Genomic DNA, 21,056 nt, shown 5'->3' with positions numbered 1-21,056 from the left:
GGCCGGCGGCGCAGGAACTCCAGGCTGCCCTCCCTCCTCAGCCCAGGGGCGTCCGCAACGTGCGGGTCGCCGTCAGGCTGAGCGTGCGGTCGCCACTCGCAAACGTGCTCGTGCCAGCCCGATCGCAGCGGCCACTCTAGCTGGAGGCACCGGGAACCGAACCCGCTTCTCCAAGCTCGACTGCGGACGAATCCTGGGGCCGCGCGTCGCGAGAGAAGCGGCCGCCGTGCGGCGCGGAGGGATACAGCTCAGCCGCGCCTCCCCACCCCGCGCCCCCGCCCCCGCCCCCGCCTCCCTCCCCGCCCGGCTGTGCTGCCGCCGCGGCGGCCGCTGCTGCTGGTGCTGCCGCCGCCGCCGCCGCCGCCGCAGCTGCCTGGATATAGTGCGGCAAGGAGCGGAGCTTGCAGTCACTTTGCGAGGAGGAGCGCGCGGGCTGCGGGCGGCTGGGGCACCCCGGGAGCGGCGGCGGCTCTAGCTGAGGCGGCCGTGGCAGCGGAAGGTTCTCTCTCCAGGGCTGGACTTAATAACTTTGGAACTGTCCTCCAGTGTCACGTCCTGAACATGAGCCTCCTCCTCTCCTTCTACCTGCTCGGGTTGCTTGTCAGTAGCGGGCAAGGTAGGAGTGTGGTGCTTTATTGCATTTACTTTCCCTCCCCCTTCCACCCAACCAAGAGAGGCAGAGGGAGATACAAGAAGAATTAAATGAAAGAACTAAAGTTATAGTTACTGTTGTTGTTGTTATTTTCACTGTTTATTTTAGCTGCCGCTAAAAATTATATCTGTTCTGTGGAGACCCTTAAATAAGAGAAAATACAGAATTGGAGATTGGCATCAGTGAGCAGGAGATCGAGGCAAACTGCTTCTTTTTCTGGGATCTTGGCTTGCTCTGATTTTCATTATCAAAAATTGGATGAGTATGTTGGTGTGTATTAACAGTTAAATATCTGAGGTTGAGGAAGGAAAGGGAACGACGATTTTTTTACAGAAGCAGCAAAAACTATCAGCATTAAACTCGTTTGTGACATCTCTCTCGTGTGCAAGAAATTCAATTCTTAGAGACTCTCCCCCCCCCCCTTTCCCAAGACCCCAGTTCCTGACTAGGAAGTGAACGATGATGGTTTATTTCTATTGAAACTAAGAGAGGGGCCATGGATGTTGTGTGTAAGACGGCAAATGGATAAAACTAGGCATGTGTTGCAGTCATTCATTTTCAGCACCCCCACCCTTGTTAATACATCAAGGTTGAAAATTTTTATAGCGTCAGATTGTGATTACACCTGTAAGGGATGTTTTAGCTTGTGGAGAACTGGTGAGATTTTTACCTCTTGAGGAAAAAAAAAAAAAAAAAAATGAATAGCTTATTAAAATAACCTGAGAGAATTTGTGGAAGCTACCTCTGTTTATATAGAGATAGATCTGAATTTATCTTGCTTTGTTTGGATAGTCCATGTTCACATAAAATATATTTATAATAAATGGAAGCATTTTCAACTGTCCAGACAAGTTTGGACATTTAATTGGGAACACAAAATGCTAAAACATGCATTGGTGGAAGTCTTTAAAGAAGAAGAAAATAGATGTAATTTTGTGACGTGTGGTAGTTGCATAGGATGTTATATTATTAGTATGGTGTGAAAATTGTTTTTTGAGAAAACATAAATTACAAGACAAGTTAAAATATCTCCACTATATTCGATTCTAAGCATTTTCTAGCCTCTTCTGTGTTGCTCATTTGGTCCAGCAGGGGGTGGTAGAACTCCATTTTAAACCCAGAAATGGTTTCTGTTCTTCCACACTCACTGGGTCCTTCTATCATTCTTCAGCAGGGCTTGACATTTTGGATATGAAGCCTTCCTTTCTCTGCCCTCACCTCCCTAAAGCTATATAGTGTTAGTGGCTGATGAAACATGATTGGATGCAGATTTTATGTTCAGAAATCAGAATGCAAAACTGAATGTTGCTATAGTTTATAAAGTGTCTTGGTAAGATGCTGCTCATTTCCCCTTAATAATATAAAGTATGCAAAATTTCAGTCATAGCAAAATTGCAGATATATCCATCTGAAGCTGATATTAGCCCGGTTAATTTAATCACTATTTTAGCAAAGATCAACATATACTTTATGCCCTACAGATATGCTGCTTTTATTTTTGCAGAGCTGCTGATTATGTTTAACTGTTCATTTATAACATAGACAGGTATTAGTGAATCCTAAGAAGCAGTCCCTGAAAATTGCAGTTAAAATACCACTGCAATTAACCGAGTGTAGCTAGTGTGGAGTAAAATGGGGGCATAATAGAAAGCAAGTTTATGCAGACTTACGATTACATTGTGACTGGTTTGGAGAAGAAATATATCTCCGTGGTGGAGTCTGTGAATTTACATTTATGGACACTAAGTGTGTTGGAATTTGGGGGACAAAAGAGAAATCTAGGAATGTTTAAATACTATATGCAGACACAATTTAATTTGGGTCTGTATATGTGACATATCTGAAATTGTGATTCCCCTAATTTATAATTCAGAATGCAGAGTGATTGTACAGAGGGGCTCTAAAACTAAAGCATGCCTGAAAGGGAGCCTATATTCACTGTAATGAAACAGGGAAGGAGGAGAGCATCATTCTACATATCTATCTAGTGCGATTTAAAAATGCATGGCACTCATAGAGGTGTAGATGCATATCAGAGAGACCTAGCTTTTGTGAAACTGAACATGTAGTACTTCTGTGCCATGTGTCCTAATGAAGTCGGAGATGCTGGGAAACAGCAATCCTGATCCTGGAGTCCAATTCTCCTATGCTAGTGTTTTGTCCTCCAATTAAGGATGCAGAAGCAAGTATCAGACACACCACTGGAGCAGTTTTTGAAAAAAAAGGCATCTAGTGTAACTCATAATTTTGTTTATTCTTTTATAAATGAGGCCATGGAAAAGCCTCCAGTTAGTGATCCCTGGGCTTGCCTTAGAAATACTAAAATCCCAGCTTGCTGATTTATGTTTCCAACAATATACTTGCAGGGGATTTTATGAAGCATGATTGAAGCTATTGCTTTGGAAAGTGGTGTGCAGTTAGACTGGGGAAAGGCAACGGTGATGTATTCCCTTTTAAGTAGTCAAAACGTTTTGAACTGCAGCAGTTGAACAGCAGAAAATGACAGAAGTGAAAAACTGAGCAACTTAAGTGGATGCCAATACCATAATTAGCTAACAAGGTCTAATAGTTCTAACTTTCAACACAACATTATTGTTCTACTGTAGCGAGAGCCTTTTTTTATTATAGCAGAAATGCTTCTTTAAAAGCCTCTCATTTCCACTGCAAGATTAATATCTAATGAAGTAAGGCTGGGATTTAATTGTCAAGTCTGAATTTAGTTGTCAACGGAAAGGAGATTCTATAACTCTTAACTTCGGCAACTATTTTTCTTTGTATTCAGAACTTGGTCACAGTTTCTGTCATCATAAATCTCAAGTAATAACCTGAGTCTGTGATTCACAGTGCATTTGCTGTTTGGATCTATGTAAATCCCAATTCCCAAACCGTAATACGTCTGGGCTGCTTTCCTGAAGCTTTAACACTTTCTAAAATTATTGTCTTCTCCTTTTTAAAAATTACTCAAGTGTGATTATAATAAACATCTATTACTGGATGCTTATATGTATGAAATAGAAGGATTTTTGTATGAAACTGTAAGGTAAGAACAGAGCTGTTCATCTCTTTTGCAATCCAGTTCAACCATACGGTCAGAACACTTGCCTAAGTCAAAATCATGGGGAGAGGGAGGTGACTTGCCCAGTTAATTAGTTGAACTTACAGGCATCTGCTTACATTTTCTCTCTCTGGTGAAGTGCTAATAAGTCATCCTTCATTAGAGAAGTGTACCTTCTAAAAATAAAGCATGGGTGTGTGTGTGGGTGGGTGGGTGGGTGTGTGGGTGACTACTGGTTTCACTTCTCCAGGAAGTGTAGGTGTGTGGGGGACTACTAGTATGTGGGTGACTATGAGTTTCACTTCTATAGGAAGGTCTCCACAAACCTGTCTTCAGTGTAGGCTGTGACACAGTCAGCCTCTCTCACGTCCTTTTTAATCTAGTCTGCTCTAATTTGTTGATGTCAGCCTCTTTTGCAACGTTTCTATTGAATCAACTCCATATGCATTTGCACTTAGAGAAGATAGGCTGTGTGAATTAATATTGTTATTGTCAATGAACAACCCAGAGGATTTCCTTTCCTGCTTTATGTCAAAGGAGTTAAGCAGAGCATTTGGCTACTTTAGTTTCTAATGCTGAATTGGAGCCCAGGAGAGCAAGAAGGGAAGGTGGTGGGCCCCGGGGGTCCAGTGAGTCTTTTCAGTGACACAGTGGGCTAATGTTCTTCCAGAGGTAATGTCCCATTAGAGAAGCAATTAATGGAAGAAAATAACCTCATTCAGTACAAGAAGAAAGTCAAATTTCATATAATTTAGTAAATAAAATGGCTTTCTTTCAGACATAAAGCTAGTTTGTAATAGGACTGAGAAATGAGCTATAGAAATTGAAGCTGGTAACCAAGCCTAACAGTGTCATTTGTTTTTGTCTATTTCCTTGGGAGGCAGGAATACGAATGGAAACAAGGTTGCCAATCAGAAGGCCCCACGGAACTAGTACTGCTGCTCTCTCTGGCTTTTGACATTTGGAAAAAGATTTTAATTTATCTGTTCTCAGGGTCACTCTCATAGCAGTGAACTTTTGAAAGCATGAAGGAAGTGCTTGATAAGTGGTAGCGCAAGTTTGAATTGCTTTTGTTTTTGTTTGTTTGTTTGTTTTTTATTTGGTCCAGAATAAAATGAGTCCTCTGGGTGTTGTGCAAAATTAATTTAATAATTTTAATATTCTGACAAGGGGGATATCATTGTTTTTCAAGTTTTATTAATCTAGATTCTAAATTCCCTGTGCCCTTTATACTATACCAATTGTATTGAAGATAGACCTATTTAAAAGTTTATAAAATAGTTTTAATTTTCCAAATTATATGTTATGAGAACACTTTGAGATGCACCCAGTGCTTTTATGCTTTTATTAAATGTAATCTTCCTGAACTTCATAGAGCCAAGGTATCTTTAATTGTTCAGCAAATAAAAGTGCTTCTCTATGGCACTATTTAAAATATTTTAATAACTTTTAACTATTTACATTGTTACAATTATAATAGTGCTGGTTCCAAATGGCTATCGATGTACTTCCTGGTGTCACATATTCACTTGGGCCACTAGCAATTCATCAGCCATTACAAGGCATTTTAGAAAGCTATGATCGAATGAAACAGACTTGTCTGAATTTAAATAGTTAAGAGGTATGATAGGGAATTTTAAGAGTATTTACGAATGTAACGATCAACAGATGACAGTTTTAAGGATTTCAGGTCAGTTGGTCAGAATTTTCTTGGCTCCATTTTGTTATTAAAATTAGCAGGAAGGGGGAAAGAACACTGGATTTGAAATCAAGATTTAGACCATTAAGTCTTTTAACTTTGAAGAAGTAACTTAAACTCTCAGAGCCATCATGTGCTTATTTGAAAAATCTGACATAAATATATCTTATAGTTGCTATACTGCCATGAGGAGCAATTGTGATAATAGGTATGTGTAGGGCTCCTATAAAATATCAGCCCTACTGTGCCAGACATTATTATGCCAGATGTATATTATGAATACAGACAAATCTGCCCATGGTTTAAAAACATTCCATTTATTCAATTTTTTTCTTAAGTCATTGCAAACTTCTCTGTGAATAGGAATACATATGGGGGGGGATAATCTAATTCATTGATAGGGTGGCTCATTCATCATTTACTCATTTATCATTTATTAATGCCTATAGTGCCTCAGACACCTTATTCAGCAGCATTCCTAGGAATGGTTGTAGAGGTTGTGTGATGAACAACTCCAGGGGGCGCCACTCATAGTCGTGGTGTTAGAATACATATTTATTTTCACAATTTTCCAGCAGATGGCAGTAAAGGGTCTTGAGGAATGGGTTTCTTATTGTATCATAAATCCCTTTTATGGACCAACACCAGGTTGGTATTAGTCGAGGAGAGGCTTAGGATGGGCACACGATTAGGATAAGTGATTCACTAAAGATCCAAATAGTAGCTAGAACTCTGGTCTCTAAACTCTTAATTCAGTTCCCTGAATACCAAACTTTTGCAGCAGCTTAAAAAAATTAACATTCCTTCAGCTCAAAGTAATGGTAGTATTTAAATTTTGTGCCATTTTGTCAGTTAATCAATTAACAAATACTTGTTCAGGCCTTACAATGATTATAATGGCAGCATCTTGTAACCCTATAGACCACTGGCTGAAAGTGCATTCACCTCCTTGTAACGAATCATCAGCAAGAATTCAAGGGACTATTAACTATTCTATGGATGAAGAAATCGAGGTACAGAGGAATTACCTGATTTGCCTATATCAATTATAGTTAGGAGTTATCTGGAATTAGGATTAGATTTTCAATGCCTACTTTTTAATGTGTTTAATGTATTCGTTTGAAAATTTGCATGTGTGTGGAAGGGGTAGTGCATAGAATTCAACGTTGATAGTTGAGAAGGCAAAAAATGTAAAAGCCAAGTAAGCATATGAGAGATCAGTTAACTGGTCAACAAAATGTTGCAAAATGAGAAAAGATATATAATTAATTAAAAATTAAAGGGTCTAAATAAGCCCTTAGGAATTCAAAACCTAGAAAGAGCTAAAATTTGTTGAGTGTTTGCTAACTGCCAGGCTCTATTGTAAGTACTTTACATGTACTAAGTAGCTTAATATGTACAACAGCCCTCTAATTATTAATTGTACTACTATTCCCCTTTTACACTTGAGGGCGATGAGGCATAGAGAATTTAAATAACTGTCTAAGTTTGCACAGCCAGGAAACAAAGATGTTAACTCAGGACAGGTACAAAGATTTGCCCTTTAACCAGGACTCCACCTTGCCATTCACTGAAGCAGAAGGGGATTCAACATGGAAGATGGAGAAGATAAGACAAGGAGTTAACAACAGGTGAACACATTGTAAGAAAGGATGCTCCAAGTGTTCAGAGGACAGAACAATTCAATTAATTAATTTAAGAGTTTGGAAAGGTGAGTTGTTGGACTCGATTGTGGAAATATTGGTGGCACTGAGAGGCAGAAAGGCCTTGAGGTCAGGCTGAGCTTGACTCAGGTGTAGATCTTCAGGAGCCATTGTTTGGGCAGGAAAAGAACAAGATTTAAGTTTTGTTTTGTTTTTAAGTCTCCTGGCCATGCATGGGGTGGACCAGAGGGAAATGAAAAAGGAGTTGAGGGGTCATGTCATATGTTTCTCTGGAAAAATTATTGGATTTTAATAAGGCATTCGATTTGAGAAATTAGGAAGCAGGTGGTACCTGAAATTTTAAGCCTTTTTGACAGAAAGAATGGTTATCTTAATAGAAATAGGGAAATAAATAAGACCACTTATTTTGGGCAAGAGGTGTTTTGTTTTTGTTTTGCTTGTTTGTAGTTTTCTACATTGATAGTTGAGTTTGAGGTATCCATGGAACATCTAGATAGAAATGTCATCAGTAACTTTGGAAAGGCCAGCTGTTGATCTTTTCATTTCAGAATTTTTCTCCACTTTTATTTAACTTTGTTCTCTTGTTCTTCCATCACTGTTTGCTCTAATATTATTTGGTATGTGTGTGTCTGGAATTTTGAGTAAAATTTCAGAAGCATGTAGGTCAAATTTCTTTTATTATATATTCTTAATTCATTTTCACTGCTTATGCATAGCTTTATTTTTCTTTTTTTATTCTGGGGAAACAAAACATGAAGAAATAAGAAAATAAAAATGAAATGAAAATAAACTAAAATCAAAAATTTTGATATGAAATATATAGAATTGGACATTTTTCTCTTAGTCTTCAAGGGAACTAATATTTTTGAGTGCCTACTGAATGCCAGGGAGCTGTGCTGGGCATTTTCACTCATTGTCTCATTTAATCCTGATAAAATCACCTTTGATAGATGATGTCTTAAGATTGAGAGTGTCGGATTGGCCTTGAGCATGTTCTGAGTATGTTCTGTGGCTGACACCCAAAGTCGCAGCCAAAGTGCAGCCTACGCGTTTAAGATATAATTCGGTTCCTTTGTTTGCGTGTTTCTTTGATACAGGATTGGTTAATAGGGGGATGATGCAGGAACTGTGTTGTTCCATATATCACTTCTTCAGCTCATTAATTTTGAAGTGATTAAGAGCAAGCTTTCTCACTATAAAGAGAAAGCCTTAGCAATCTATGAAGATGTTAGTGAAAAATATGAAAATATGAAAAATCAACTCAAGTGCTTTCTTTTACTGCAAATATTTGTTTGTTTAGCAGTTTAAGAACCATCTTGATTTCCTGTATATTATGTATCTGGAAATACTAAGAGTGCAGCTAAAAAAAACTGGAAAGTCACTTTCTCCTGTGTTAAAATGATATATTTGTTTTTACTTTTTTAAAGGCTACATCCTGGATCATAGTTTTCATTTTAGAATGAATGTCCTTCAGGCCTTGCATCTTGAAAGAAGATACAAATGCTAGGTACAAGCATCATTAAAGATTTAACTCTTCTGGTATTTTAATTAAGATTATTATGGTTGTTGTTAGTGCTTGGTTACACATTTCTGTAGGTTTGGAATTTTCTGACCTCTAATCCTGTCTTTTCCCATAAGCCGTGATATTTTTTACTGCGTAATTTTGCAGGCACCAGCATTTTTCAGGGAGGCAAATATGGTGTTAGCATAGAAACGCATGCCACCACTTGTAAAATAAACCGATGTAATAAAGCTAAGACTTACAGTAGAGTACATCCTAATTTAAGAAAATAAGCACACATATACTTTGTTCTAAGTATTAATGAGGGTTGTGGACAGTTTTTCTAATATTATAACTTGTCCATTCTCAACCAGCTTTTTAATAACTACAATACTACTCTTTCTGATTATTTTTATATTTATTGCCCTCCTTAATTTATCTCTGATTATTATTATCTACCAATGACAAATATTGAATATACCGCCTGAGCAGAGCGGTTGCATCTTTATATTCTAGTGATAGCTTTGTGTCATTGATGAGAGAAATCTGAAACACAGATTATGTGAAGATTAAAATATAACATGAAGTATATGCCATAATCTTTGTCAAACTACTGATCAATGATATTGACCTGTTTTTTTTAAATTTTCTTTATTTACTTACATAAACCATTTATAATTTTCTAATGTTTCTAATGCCAAGTGAAATTAAGTACATTTTCAATCCTGTTCAATTCTTTTTCATACTCTTTATCACAAAATCACTGGCTTCACCCTGCCTATTGTATAGATTATATACTAATATTTTAAACTAGGTTAAATTTTCGAATTATCCAAGGGTTAGAGTTACATTATAGAATTTAATGATTTCAAATATACATATTATATAACGAGACGTACTAGTTAACAAAAACTGTGATGGTCAACTTAAATTTATCTACTTGAAGTCCCACGATTACCCTGAAATGTAGATACTATTCCCGATTTAGAAAAGAGGAAAATGAACCTCGAAGATATCAAATTACTTGTCCAAGAAGAAACTCTTGAAAAATGGTTGGTTTAGAACTTGATATAAATATTTTATTCTAGATGCAGCATTTTTCCTATTGTAACCTCTGTGCTTTTACAGAAATACATTTTACTCCTATTAATGGAGCAATTCTCAGAAATAACTTTGTGGTAGAGTAGATACTTTATGTTACTCTGCCCTTCAAAGTTACTTTTGGACTGTGTTTACAGGATACATGCTGTTCATTTTAGAGGACTCCCTTTCACTTGACTTATTTGGGAATTCCTGACTTAGAACTGTTAAGACGTCTACCTTTTATTCACTTGCAGGATCCTGTTTTCTTAGCCCCGTGCTTGTTACTATGAACACCGAACACTTTTGTGCCATTTCTAAAATTCCCAGACTTGGGCCCTGTGTCAACACAGCTCATTTATTTTACACTTTTCTTAACTTTCTTTGCTCGGACAATTCCTATTATTTTTCTTCAAAACTCAGCTCAGCCATTTCATCACTGAAGACATTTTTCTTTCTCTCAACACATATACATACCCAGTCAATGTGCAAGACACTGAACACACAATCATAGATGGTAATATACCTGAATTCTGCATGTCAGACTAAACTGTAACTGTATGTGACCTTCTTTGTGAACTCCCTCAGAGCAAGAATGCCTTTCCATGCTGGCTTGCCATTAAATACAATGCACTTGGTTAGGGAGTTCACTGTAAATTCGTATGTGTAGTCCTGAAACATAGTAGATGTTTAGTAAATACGTGCTAAATGAATATTTAAATATTACCCAGCAGGAGTAAAACAAACTATTTAAAAATATATTTAGTTTTGGGGCGCCTGGGTGGCTCAGTTGGTTAAGTGACTGCCTTCAGCTCAGGTCATGATCCTGGAGTCCCTGGATCGAGTCCCACATCAGGCTCCCTGCTCAGCAGGGAGTCTGCTTCTCCCTCTGACCCTCCCCCCTCTCATGCTCTCTCTCTCTCTATCTCATTCTCTCTCTCAAATGAATAAATAAAATCTTTAAAAAAATAAAATAAAATAAAAAAATAAATAAAAATATATTTAGTTTTGACTGTTGGGAATATATTATCTGTTGGTCTGGGTATTTGTTCTAATAATTTTGTTTATATCACTACTGCATGTGATAGGCCTTCAATAAATATTTGAGTATCTATAAAATAATACAGTCAGAAGGAAAGAAAAGATAACCTGCCTTATCTCCTGTACTGAAAATAAATTAGACCAGGAATAAAGCAGACTTTTAAATCTTGCTATAAGATTTGTTTTTTTAAAGCCTTATCTAAGACATAGGAGACCATTATGTTGTTGAGGTTTCAAAGTCTTCAATACATAGAAATAAATGAGGGAGATATAATATGTTGATAATGGTATAATTAAACAGATTAAATATTGTCAATAGTAAATGCCTGATTTGTCAATAGAACAAATATTTAAAGTCCTCAGAAATCAAGATAATCCCTGGGGTTAATTAAAAGTTGATTATTCAGTCAATGATTATTGGAAGCCAATTTTAAACTATATGTATAGGAAGACAAGCAAGATAAGAGTATTTTGCCTTATTTTTTCATAGGCACTTGGATTTTGTTTCTTTTTTTAAAAAAGGAAGTTCAGCTTAACCTAAAAACTTGCTTTCTTGTCTGGTAGCCATGTTTTGTCATGATTTTATGATGTTTTCTATGTCTGATTTCAATGGTAAGAGCATTTAAGTTAATTGGACAAAATACATTTTCAGATACTCCAGAATGTCTTTATCACCTATTTATTTGTCTGCCTTCCATTTATCCCCTAATGTTACTGGTATTGTGTATGCCACTTCTAACTTGAAACACAGTTTGCAATTAGAGATATGACCGCTGTTTCTGATTCATCCATTTTTTTACTTTCATCCCCCCGCCCCCAAATTTCACATAATGTATGATCACTTTAATTGGTTATCCACGTGAGTCATTTTGTTTCAGAGCCGGCTCATGAGCCCCATGCTAATGAATTTTATCTCTGTGGGCATTGTGCGTGGTCGGCAATTTAGCAACAAAATTCAGCATAGGTTATTGAAAGATATTGTGTCATTCTCTGTACTTTACTGAAAACCTTCACGATCATATCCAAAGTGGATAGGAAGTATTCAACTCTAGTATTCTCACGATCTCATCTGATCTCTCATGATATTTAAATAATACTTAGTACAGAATCCTGAGTAATTATGAAGTACCCTAAGTTTCTAATGTATTTTCTCTTTCAAGTTCTTGTTCTGTTTCTGTTGTATGAAACATTTTATTAAAAATACCCTCCATCCTACTCTGTGCATTAAAGAGATTATTTGGAGAAGGATGACTTCTTCAAGCAGAATGTCGCTCCTTCTTGCTAGGAAAATCAAAGGATTAACCTTACTGACTATGGTGGGGCAGGGGACTTGTTAACTTTCACTTGTCTCTTCCCATTTGGCTCCCTCTCAGCTCCTCATTTAGAAGTCTGCACGTCTCAGGTGATGTACCTGCAAGTGGATTTATGATGGGAGAAGGGAAGTTGTCCTAAGAAGTGTAAATTGTCTTTGACTAATTGTGACTCCAGGACATATTCTGACTCAGCAGAAAGGCATGCAGGGAGCTAAGAATGAGAAAGGAAAGTAAATACTATTAGTAAAGATCAAGTACTGTTTTGTTTTGGGGGTGATTCATCAGCTAAAAGGTAAGGAAGGAAGGAAGGAGTGGTAGGGTAAGACTTTGAAGAGCTGGGATAAAGGGTGACAGTTATATGTATGCAAGGGGAGAAGGAGATGCCCACCTAAACAGAGAGGGACTACAGACAACCTTGTGCCCTCAAGGAACAGTGTCTGTTTGTAAATATTTCATGAATTAATTGAATGAGGGAAGAGTCAGAGATAAACAAAGCAAGACACTAGTTACGGTGGTTAAGGACAGATTTTAATCAGTAATTTACCATATTGGGAAGGAAGGATATTACTCTATTCAATAGGGTAAAGAGCCTAGTGTTGCTTTGTATAGAGGTGACCAGGTGACCGGGTGTTTTAAAGAGACAATGAAGAAATAGGGAGGAAGGTACATGGGGGCTCAGTAGAGTCAGGGAAGTGAAAAAATTACAAAAAGCAGGAAGAGGTGGTTTGGTCTGTTTGAAACCGCCTGAGTTTGTTAACTGGTGGTTATCAAAGTTAGGCTCTTACCCTCCCACAGAGATTGGGAGATAGGGGTCCTATCTTGAGGTGTGGACATAAACAAACAGGAAAGTCTTTTGGCAGCCTTGAGTTTTCTCAGGCACTTTAAGTCATCCCAGGGATGCATCCTTGAGCTGTTAAAAATAATGTTAATGCTTCATTCAAATCTTTATAGGTCAGGGTTGAAACCTAGTTGTGAAGAGAGCTCAGCGGAGCCTGGTTAGAGTTTGGTAAAGGGGAGAATGTCGGAAAAAAAATCTGTCAGTCACCGTGCAGAGTACTTTCTTATGGGTTACCTCATTTTTATATTCACAACATATATGGGATTTCTGAAGTATTATTTTACAGATAAGGGAACTGAATTTCTTAAAAGTTAAGTGGCATCTAATAAGTCAAGGACTTAAAATTCAAATTTAGCTAATATTTGGTTCTAAAACTTTACTCATTTTTCTGACTTAAACATGGTACCTTCGAAGCAGCAAGGGATAGCTGAAGGGAAAAAAGGAAGTACTAGGAGTAGCTTTAGTTTCAGGTTTTTACCACTCTTTCTGGCTATTTCTTTTGAATGGCTAAATTCTAGGTGAATGACTACCAATTAGCAAATGAGTAAATCTTTTAGGGGCCTAAAACATTAATGAGCATAGAGAACTAACAGGATTTAGAAATATTGGGTTCATGGTGGTTGCAAGGTGGGGCAGTTTGATTGTCCAGGTTAGTGTAATTCATTAAGGACTATATAGCATTAATATTTAAATATAAACTATATTTTTAAATGGCTGCTCTTATTGTAAAAACTGGAGTCATGAATAATTCAGTAAGTCATCAGTTTGTGATTGACTTACTGAATACTTTCATAATGAAATTACATCAGTTTAGGATGCTTTTCGGGTCAAAGAAGAAAAGGATACATTTAGAAGGGCTTAAAAATAAAAATCTATTATAGCATGTAAGAAATCATCTGGAGGCAGGTTGGGACTGCATGTTTCTCCTTGGTTTTTGCTATTTTTCCTCGACTTTATGGAAGAAAGTTGTCTGCAACAGTTTCATGTATCACGTTCTTCTACAATAAAATCTTAAGTTAGGAAAGATAAATATGTCACTGGCCTTGTATTACAAAAAAAGGATACATTCTCATATATCATCCGCAGACTTCTCTCAGTTCTCATTGGCTAGAATTGTATCATAGAAACTCCCCTAAACTAATGGCTGGTGAGGAGAATGTCATCACCATGATTTCCCCTGATGAATCACCTCCTTTCTGTTTCTGAGGGGAGGGTCAGCCTCCCTTGAAGCGTCTGATTGTTCCATCAAATTCAGTGTTCATTTACTGAAGAACGCGGGAGAAGAAATAGGGTGCAGTGGATGGTCAGATGTGTCTGCCACAAAGATGTTGAGGGGGCCCTTTTTGACAAAGAATGTAAACTATGTCAGAAGTCAATATTTATTAAGCACTTACGGTGTGCCGTTTCAATGTACTTTGTATGTGTGATCTGATTTAATTCTTCAGACTTACTTGTGAGGATGATTCTGTTTTAGAGAAGAGGATGGGAACAGATTTTGAAGTGTTTGAATGACCTGTCAAACTCACAAAGCTACTCAGTGGCAGAGTTGGGATTGGAACCCCAGCTGGCTGGCAACAGAGTCCTCTTTCCTTGCCAGGTGGCTGTAAAAGGAAACTGTTAACATTGGGCATAGTTTTACTATCGTTAGCGTTGAAGAATGGTAGGTAAGGATACTAACTTCCTTTGTGAACAGGGTATATCCTGGGAAGTCTCCTGAAAAAGCTGTTATATACTTGATCTTATTTAATATCTGTGTTTACACATCTTTTACTATCTTTTTTTTTTAAATTTTACAGATAATGAAATTAAGAGAGAGTGTGATAAAACCGTTTACCTGAGGTCACATAGCTATAAAGTGGCCAAAGTGGGATTTGACTAAAGACATACTTTGAATTTGAGGGCTTGAGTGCTTCCTGCTAGACAGTGTTTGAAGACTGTATGTATGTATGTATGTGTGGCATGGCTGGGGTAAAAGATTTGGGGTAAAACAAATCATATAAACCTGACTGGTTTTCCAGAATCTTATGATATCAAAGAAGTTAATTTTTTAAAGGAAATATATTTCATTTTCATTGCTTTTTTTCCTCCAAACTAGACAGGAGAATAATGTTCTCAAATTTAAGGGGGCCAAGGAAAAATATTCATTTGATTTCTGAAAGAGTTGAATGAAAAATAGAAATGGAGGCCAGGGTCTCCTTTAGAAAGAGAAATGGACACTGAAAACAAAATATTGGTTTGATATTGAGTGATGAGACAGGCTAAGTATTGAAATGAGTAAACTCACTAATCAGGGTGCTAATCTACTACATGCCTAGACCAAGATGTGAACCACACCAGTTCCTGGCCTCTAGATGGTTTCTTCCTGAGACTACACAGTGAATTAAAAGGCAGAATAGAGATTAAGATGCTTAGGGTATAAAACTCTGTGTGTGCTCTGTAATTACTTTTTCTTAGAAAGCTATTCTTCTTCTCCCCATCCCCCACCCCCATGCCAGGTACTCTCACCAACACTGTTTTTATGAATGGCCAAATATATAAAATTATATATAGAGAGAGAATGGGGGGGGGAGTGTGTGTGTGTGTGTGTGTGTGTGTGTATGTGTGTATGTGTGTGTGTGTACACCTACGTATACATATATATATAAAAACCTTGGAAAATCATTCCATCATTCCATGCTGTGTCAAAATGCTTGATATATTTATTCCATTATTTTCATTAGGGCTGAAATTCATGAATATTTTAAGTGATTTGTTCTTTGCTGCTTTTTGCCTCTAAGAAGAAAATGTACTCCACGATAAAACATTGGACTTATTATTCACACTTAGTGTAACTGAAGACTAATTAGCTAGTGTTTAATTTCTCAAGACTACAAAACAATATCTGTTGTCTCTCTGTTATACAAAATGAACAGCTAAACAGCTCTCCCACCTTATTTTTTTAAACAAACTCCCAGTACACAAACATTCATAATTTATGATGTTTTCCGTCAAAACATATTCCCTGAATATAGATAAAATCAGCATTTGGAACATGGATGCTTTGGTTCCAGCTCAGGGACTGTGATTGAAATGCATGCACATGCTTGAAAAATTCTTCATTTTCATTTTCCCCAATTTGTAACTGCAGACATGAGGGCTGCTAAGTTTCTTGCAGTGTTATGCTCTCTTTTACATTGCACTGTACAACTGAGTTATAACATTTGTTTCAAAGCTGCTGAACAAATTGTTTAACATGTTTGTAATATCACAGTAAGGATTGGATCATAAAATGTAGATACACATTCTCTTGTATCTGTGTTTGATTGTCATGTCCCTTTTGAGGATTACTAAGTAGATAATCTGCTTCTATTTCTGATGACAGAGAACAAATTCATTTGTGTAAAGAGCTTTTGTGAGATATGTTGCTAATGTTTTTCATATAAAACATTCTGTATTTGCAGGTATTCAAGACAACTGAGTTTACTTATTTGCAGCCAAGTAATAGTGTTCAAATTAAATAGTGTCTATTAACTTTATCATTGACTGGTTTATGGTTTTATGGAGATAAAAGTGTTTTGAGAAGAGCTTTCCTTTTTCTATAAATGGCATTGAATTGTCCCATTTTAAAAGATGTCTTTGATATTCTTTTAGTCCTTATGGTTTGGTGACACCAGTCAAAATTGTTTCTAAAGTGTTCAGAATTCACATCGTGTGGCTGGTTGTTGAAGCGTTCTGCCTGAATGGTTGGGTTCTAAATGAATTCGTGCCAGCACATGGCAGTTCCAGCCATTGAGGCCAATGGCTGGTTAGTGCTGGGGCAAAACTCTTTCCCATGCACAAGCTGGTAGTGGTTTCCTGCAAATAAATTTGGATCCTGTGGCCCAAATGATGTCTTCAAGAAATAACTCAACATCTGTGTTTTATTTCCAGCTCTGTTCCATACTCGGTGAAGCCCAGATCTCTACTTAGAGCTAAATATCTTTACATTCCCTTTAGCGTCAAAGCAAAAGTTTTGTTAATTTTACTTGCAAACATTTTTACTTTGATTTGTGGGCATGCAAATGATTTGAGCCCTCAAAATATTCTTTCATGTCAGAGGCTGTGTGATGGTGAAGAGCACAGAGTCTGAACGCTGGCAAATTTGAATTCAAATCCCGTTCACCCACTTGCTTAATGAGAGATCGCAAACAAGTGATTCACTTCTCTATTCCTTAATATTCTCATCTGTAAAATGGGGATAATAATAGCACTACTTACATAGTAAGTGTTCAATTAATATTAGCTATCATTATTAATCACTCTAAAGCCAAGGTATAATTACATATTTTTTTTTTTTTTTAATAATTTGTTAACCAGCCTTCCTTAAAAGGCTTCCAAAGAGTTTGGCTCTGTGAAAAACAATGCTGTGGTAAGATGTCAGATTTTTTTTTTTTTTTTTTTGAGGTGATTATTAGTTTTGGAGAACTGTGTTGTCACTGCACCATTGATTACATTCTGTTTAGTTTTCCCACACATTGTGAAGGGTGGATGGCAGCTGGTAAGTTTGGCATTTGGGACCTTTACGGTATCTGGGGTCGCTGCTTTTCTTTGTTAGCTGTTTGCTATCATGGTGCAGGGCATCACAACTGAGGCAGAACAAGGAATTAAGGATAATTACACCATCTATTATGTGACCAACTGAGAACTGTTTAAATTCTGAATCTAGTGCCAAGTTCTGTCTCGCTCTCAAGGACTTCCTCCTCTTCCCATAATCCTACTCAGACTCGTGTCTGGGTTTAGGGGGAAGCTTATTGTCCTTGTTTGTTTCTCTACTCTTATCCATTCTTAATTCGAATGCGGCTCTTGGTTCTGCCTGGAATTTGGGCAGTATCTGTACTACTGACTGTTGGTTTGCAATCTGGCCCATATCATGGCAGGGTGGGGGGAGGCAAGAAGAGACTAAAGAAAGAGGCAGATTGGTAGGTGTCAGGTTTAATAAATTTACAGACAAGGCTTATGTTGAGTGCCCACAGACAGTAATCTCTGCACCTACCAGCCACAATCTTGAAAGTCTATATAGAGGCCTGAACTGGGTGCAGTCATGGATGCCAACCACATGGTCTCGCCAACACATTGTTCTCTCAAGGACGCGTACTTGAAAATGGCTCCCATTGTGGGAATGGTTGGCATAGTGCACTAAGGCCTGGTGAGGAGGTGAGGAGCCTCCAGTTGCCTGTGGCCAGCTCATGGGTCAGCTGGCGGTCATGTCCTCTTGATGACCTCCTCCAACACTGATGTTTCATATAGTCTGTTTCCACAACATGATCAGTGCAGGTGGTTCCCACACTACTGCATAAGGCTCCACCTCAGCTCCCACTGACCCTGATATGCTCAGAGGCTTAGCATTAGCAGTTCCTCTCTTATGACCTAGCTAGTGGTAACACCCCCCCGCCGCCCTGCACCATCTCCTAGCTGCTGGGTTTTCTGGTTTATTTAAGCTTTAGTGATCTTCAACATCCCCTTCCCTGGCCAAGGTGGTTCAGTGACAATATATTCTCCTCTAATATTTGCATCATAATAAAGGAATTATAGGAAAACTTGTTAAATCTCTTGCACACTGCAGTAGAGTTAGTGAAGACTTAGGGGAGGAGCATACCTTGGGCCCTCTGGGGCCAACTAACCTTCCCAATCTTTGTTCCTTATTGTAGTCAGTCATGCCCATGCCCTTTGCATGCTTGCAGATAGAAAACAAAGAAAAAGCCCTGTTCTGCTCTCAAATCTCTGAGTGGTGATAGTAGTAGACATTATGGTGGTAGAGATGGTAGGGCAATCTGGCCAGTTGCCTTCTGGGTCCCACCAAGAATGACAACACAAAGAAGGAAAAGGTAACTCTCTGACACTGGACAATCACCTGTTTTCATCATTCCCAACAACTAGTTGCAGTTCTCTTTTTAGGGAATGGGGAACTGTCCTTAGAGCAGGTGCACTCTTCCTTCTCTGTGGATCATGTTTTATAACCTCTTTGCTCTGAGTCATCCGTTACTGATATTTAAAGGGACACTTGTTATGAAAATACTCTTTTCTTTCAAGTGCCTGGATTTTAACTCTAAAATCCTAGCATTCAAAGCTACCCATTCTGCATGCTCTACTTAAAAGTGCCATTTGAAAATCAAAGCTAACAGTGACACGTTGGTTCTCCACTCTTGCACTCCCTGTGAAGGGCTGGATGGCTTAACGGACCGAGTGCAACGTCCCGGGCAGCAGGTTCAGAGAGCTGCAAGATGATGAAGACTCTGGGGTGTAGACATATCAAAAGGAAATGGAAACATGAAAGAGGGGCAATGAACAAATTGTGATCATTATGTTTACATAAAGTAGAAGGATTGATTTGATCCCCAACTAAAAATCCCAGAATAATTTTCTAGAGGTAGCTTTTAGACCCTTCATAAGATGGCAGTTTTGAATTCTCTGTTTATCATATAAAATGAAGCTCAAACCCTGCTTTATTTTTGAAACCTTTCTTAGTCATTCCAAACTACCTTTCTCTCTTATCAACCCCTGGAATATAGATTAGTACCGCCCATTTATAATCTCATATAGTCCTGGGTTGTAAAGTATTTTAATTTCACTAATCTTGTCTTCTAAATCAGATTCTAAGACAAAGGCTTTGTGTTATGTGATTCACATAGTGGATGCTCAGTAAAGAGCTGTTGAAAAAAAAATAAATGAATGATGCTCTTACAGTGCTATTTATATTTATAATAAAAGTAGAGATTTAAAACTGTGACAAAAGGAATTTGTGTTAAATAAAAAAGATAAGTATCTGGCTGTGAGGACTCACAGATTAGCACATCTTACTGATAAATGTTATAGAATATTTGCTCTTTTTTAAAAGAGTATTTTTTAAGAAGATAAATATACATATAATTCAAGATTTATAAATATATCCATTGCCTCCAAAAAAAATATATCCACCGCCTCCAAAAAAACAACAACAAAAAAAGATTTATTGATTCATTTTCGAGAGAGAGAACATAAGCGGGTGGAGGGGTAGAGGGAGAGAGAGAAGAGAGAATCCTCAGGCGGACTCCCTGCTGAGTGCAGAGCACCAAGATCAGGACCTGAGCCGAAATCAAGGGTCAGGCACTGAACCTCTACTGAGCCACCCAGGTGCCCCAAACATAAATTTTTATCTGATTAGAACAGTTTTGGTGGAAATATAAATTAAATAATCAAAGTTGTCCTAAGTTCTCTGAAAATATATACTTAAATATTAAACTCATGTGTTTTTCCTTCATATTAATTCACTAGTTTGAGTTAGCAATTTAATAAGGAATATTTACACTTCCTTCTCAGTGATCTCTCTTACAAACTTTTAGAGAAGAGAGCAAGTAAGTATAATAGTCAGAAACCCAGAGGTTTATCTTCGGGTATATACTTTAGTTACTAATGTGCATTCCCTACCTACCTAAATTTCTTTTTTTTTTCCCCCGACTCTTAATAGTCCATAGCAAAAGTCTATTTCACTTATAAAAAATATGGAATGACTTTTCAAATGGCACCACCCAGATAAATATTTGAATTATTTTGTTACTTAAAACTATTATATTAGTAATACGCCCAAGTTAATTCGTTCTGACTACTAAATGTGTCCAAAGAATACTCTAACATCTATGTTTTGAAATAATTGCAAAATATTTAATCATTTTTTCTAAATAGTCCATTTGTGGGGCGCCTGGGTGGCTCAGTTGGTTAAGCGACTGCCTTTGGCTCAGGTCATGATCCCAGGGTCCTGGGATCGAGCCCCACATCGGGCTCTCTGCTTGGCGGGAAGCCTGCTTCTCCCTCTCCCACTGCCCCTGCTTGTGTTCCTTCTCTCGCTGTCTCTCTCTCTCTTTCTGTCAATTAAATAAATCAATTAAATCTTAAAAAAAAAAAAAAATAGTCCATTTGTGTTCATGTAGTATTATAGAGTATTGACAATTTCTGGGTAATCCATTTTTGATTATTTTTAATGTTTCACTCTGAGGAAACAAATGTCAAAACTTTTATAATCTCTTTTCAGTTTAATTTTAACAGGATAAAGGTCAGAAAGTTAGAAATGGTTTGTATATAAATATATATCTTACAATAATTAAATAAGCAAAACTGCCAATAACAGAAGCACACTAAAAGTTAAAGTAGGAGAAATTAGCCATCCTAAAAATGTCTGTGATTTAAAATAAAATATTCCTAAATACTCAATTTACTTTAAA

At 37.5% G+C, this 21,056-nt stretch overlaps 1 protein-coding gene across 2 annotated transcripts in view; it reads left to right on the top strand.

Annotated features, from left to right (window-relative positions):
* Window positions 1–308: 308 nt before the first annotated feature.
* NCAM2 (neural cell adhesion molecule 2) overlaps window positions 309–21,056 on the top strand; it is a 517,778-nt gene continuing 497,030 nt past the window's right edge. For both annotated transcript variants that reach the window (XM_032406278.1, XM_032406279.1), the window contains exon 1: window positions 309–616. In XM_032406278.1, the coding sequence (XP_032262169.1) occupies window positions 562–616 (55 nt within the window). In that variant the 5' untranslated portion in view covers window positions 309–561. The remainder of the gene's footprint in view (window positions 617–21,056) is intronic.

This window comes from Phoca vitulina, unplaced genomic scaffold, assembly GCF_004348235.1.
Source record: "Phoca vitulina isolate PV1807 unplaced genomic scaffold, GSC_HSeal_1.0 scaffold8, whole genome shotgun sequence".
NCBI lineage: Eukaryota > Metazoa > Chordata > Mammalia > Carnivora > Phocidae > Phoca > Phoca vitulina.
This window is presented reverse-complemented; position numbering and strand designations above follow the sequence as displayed.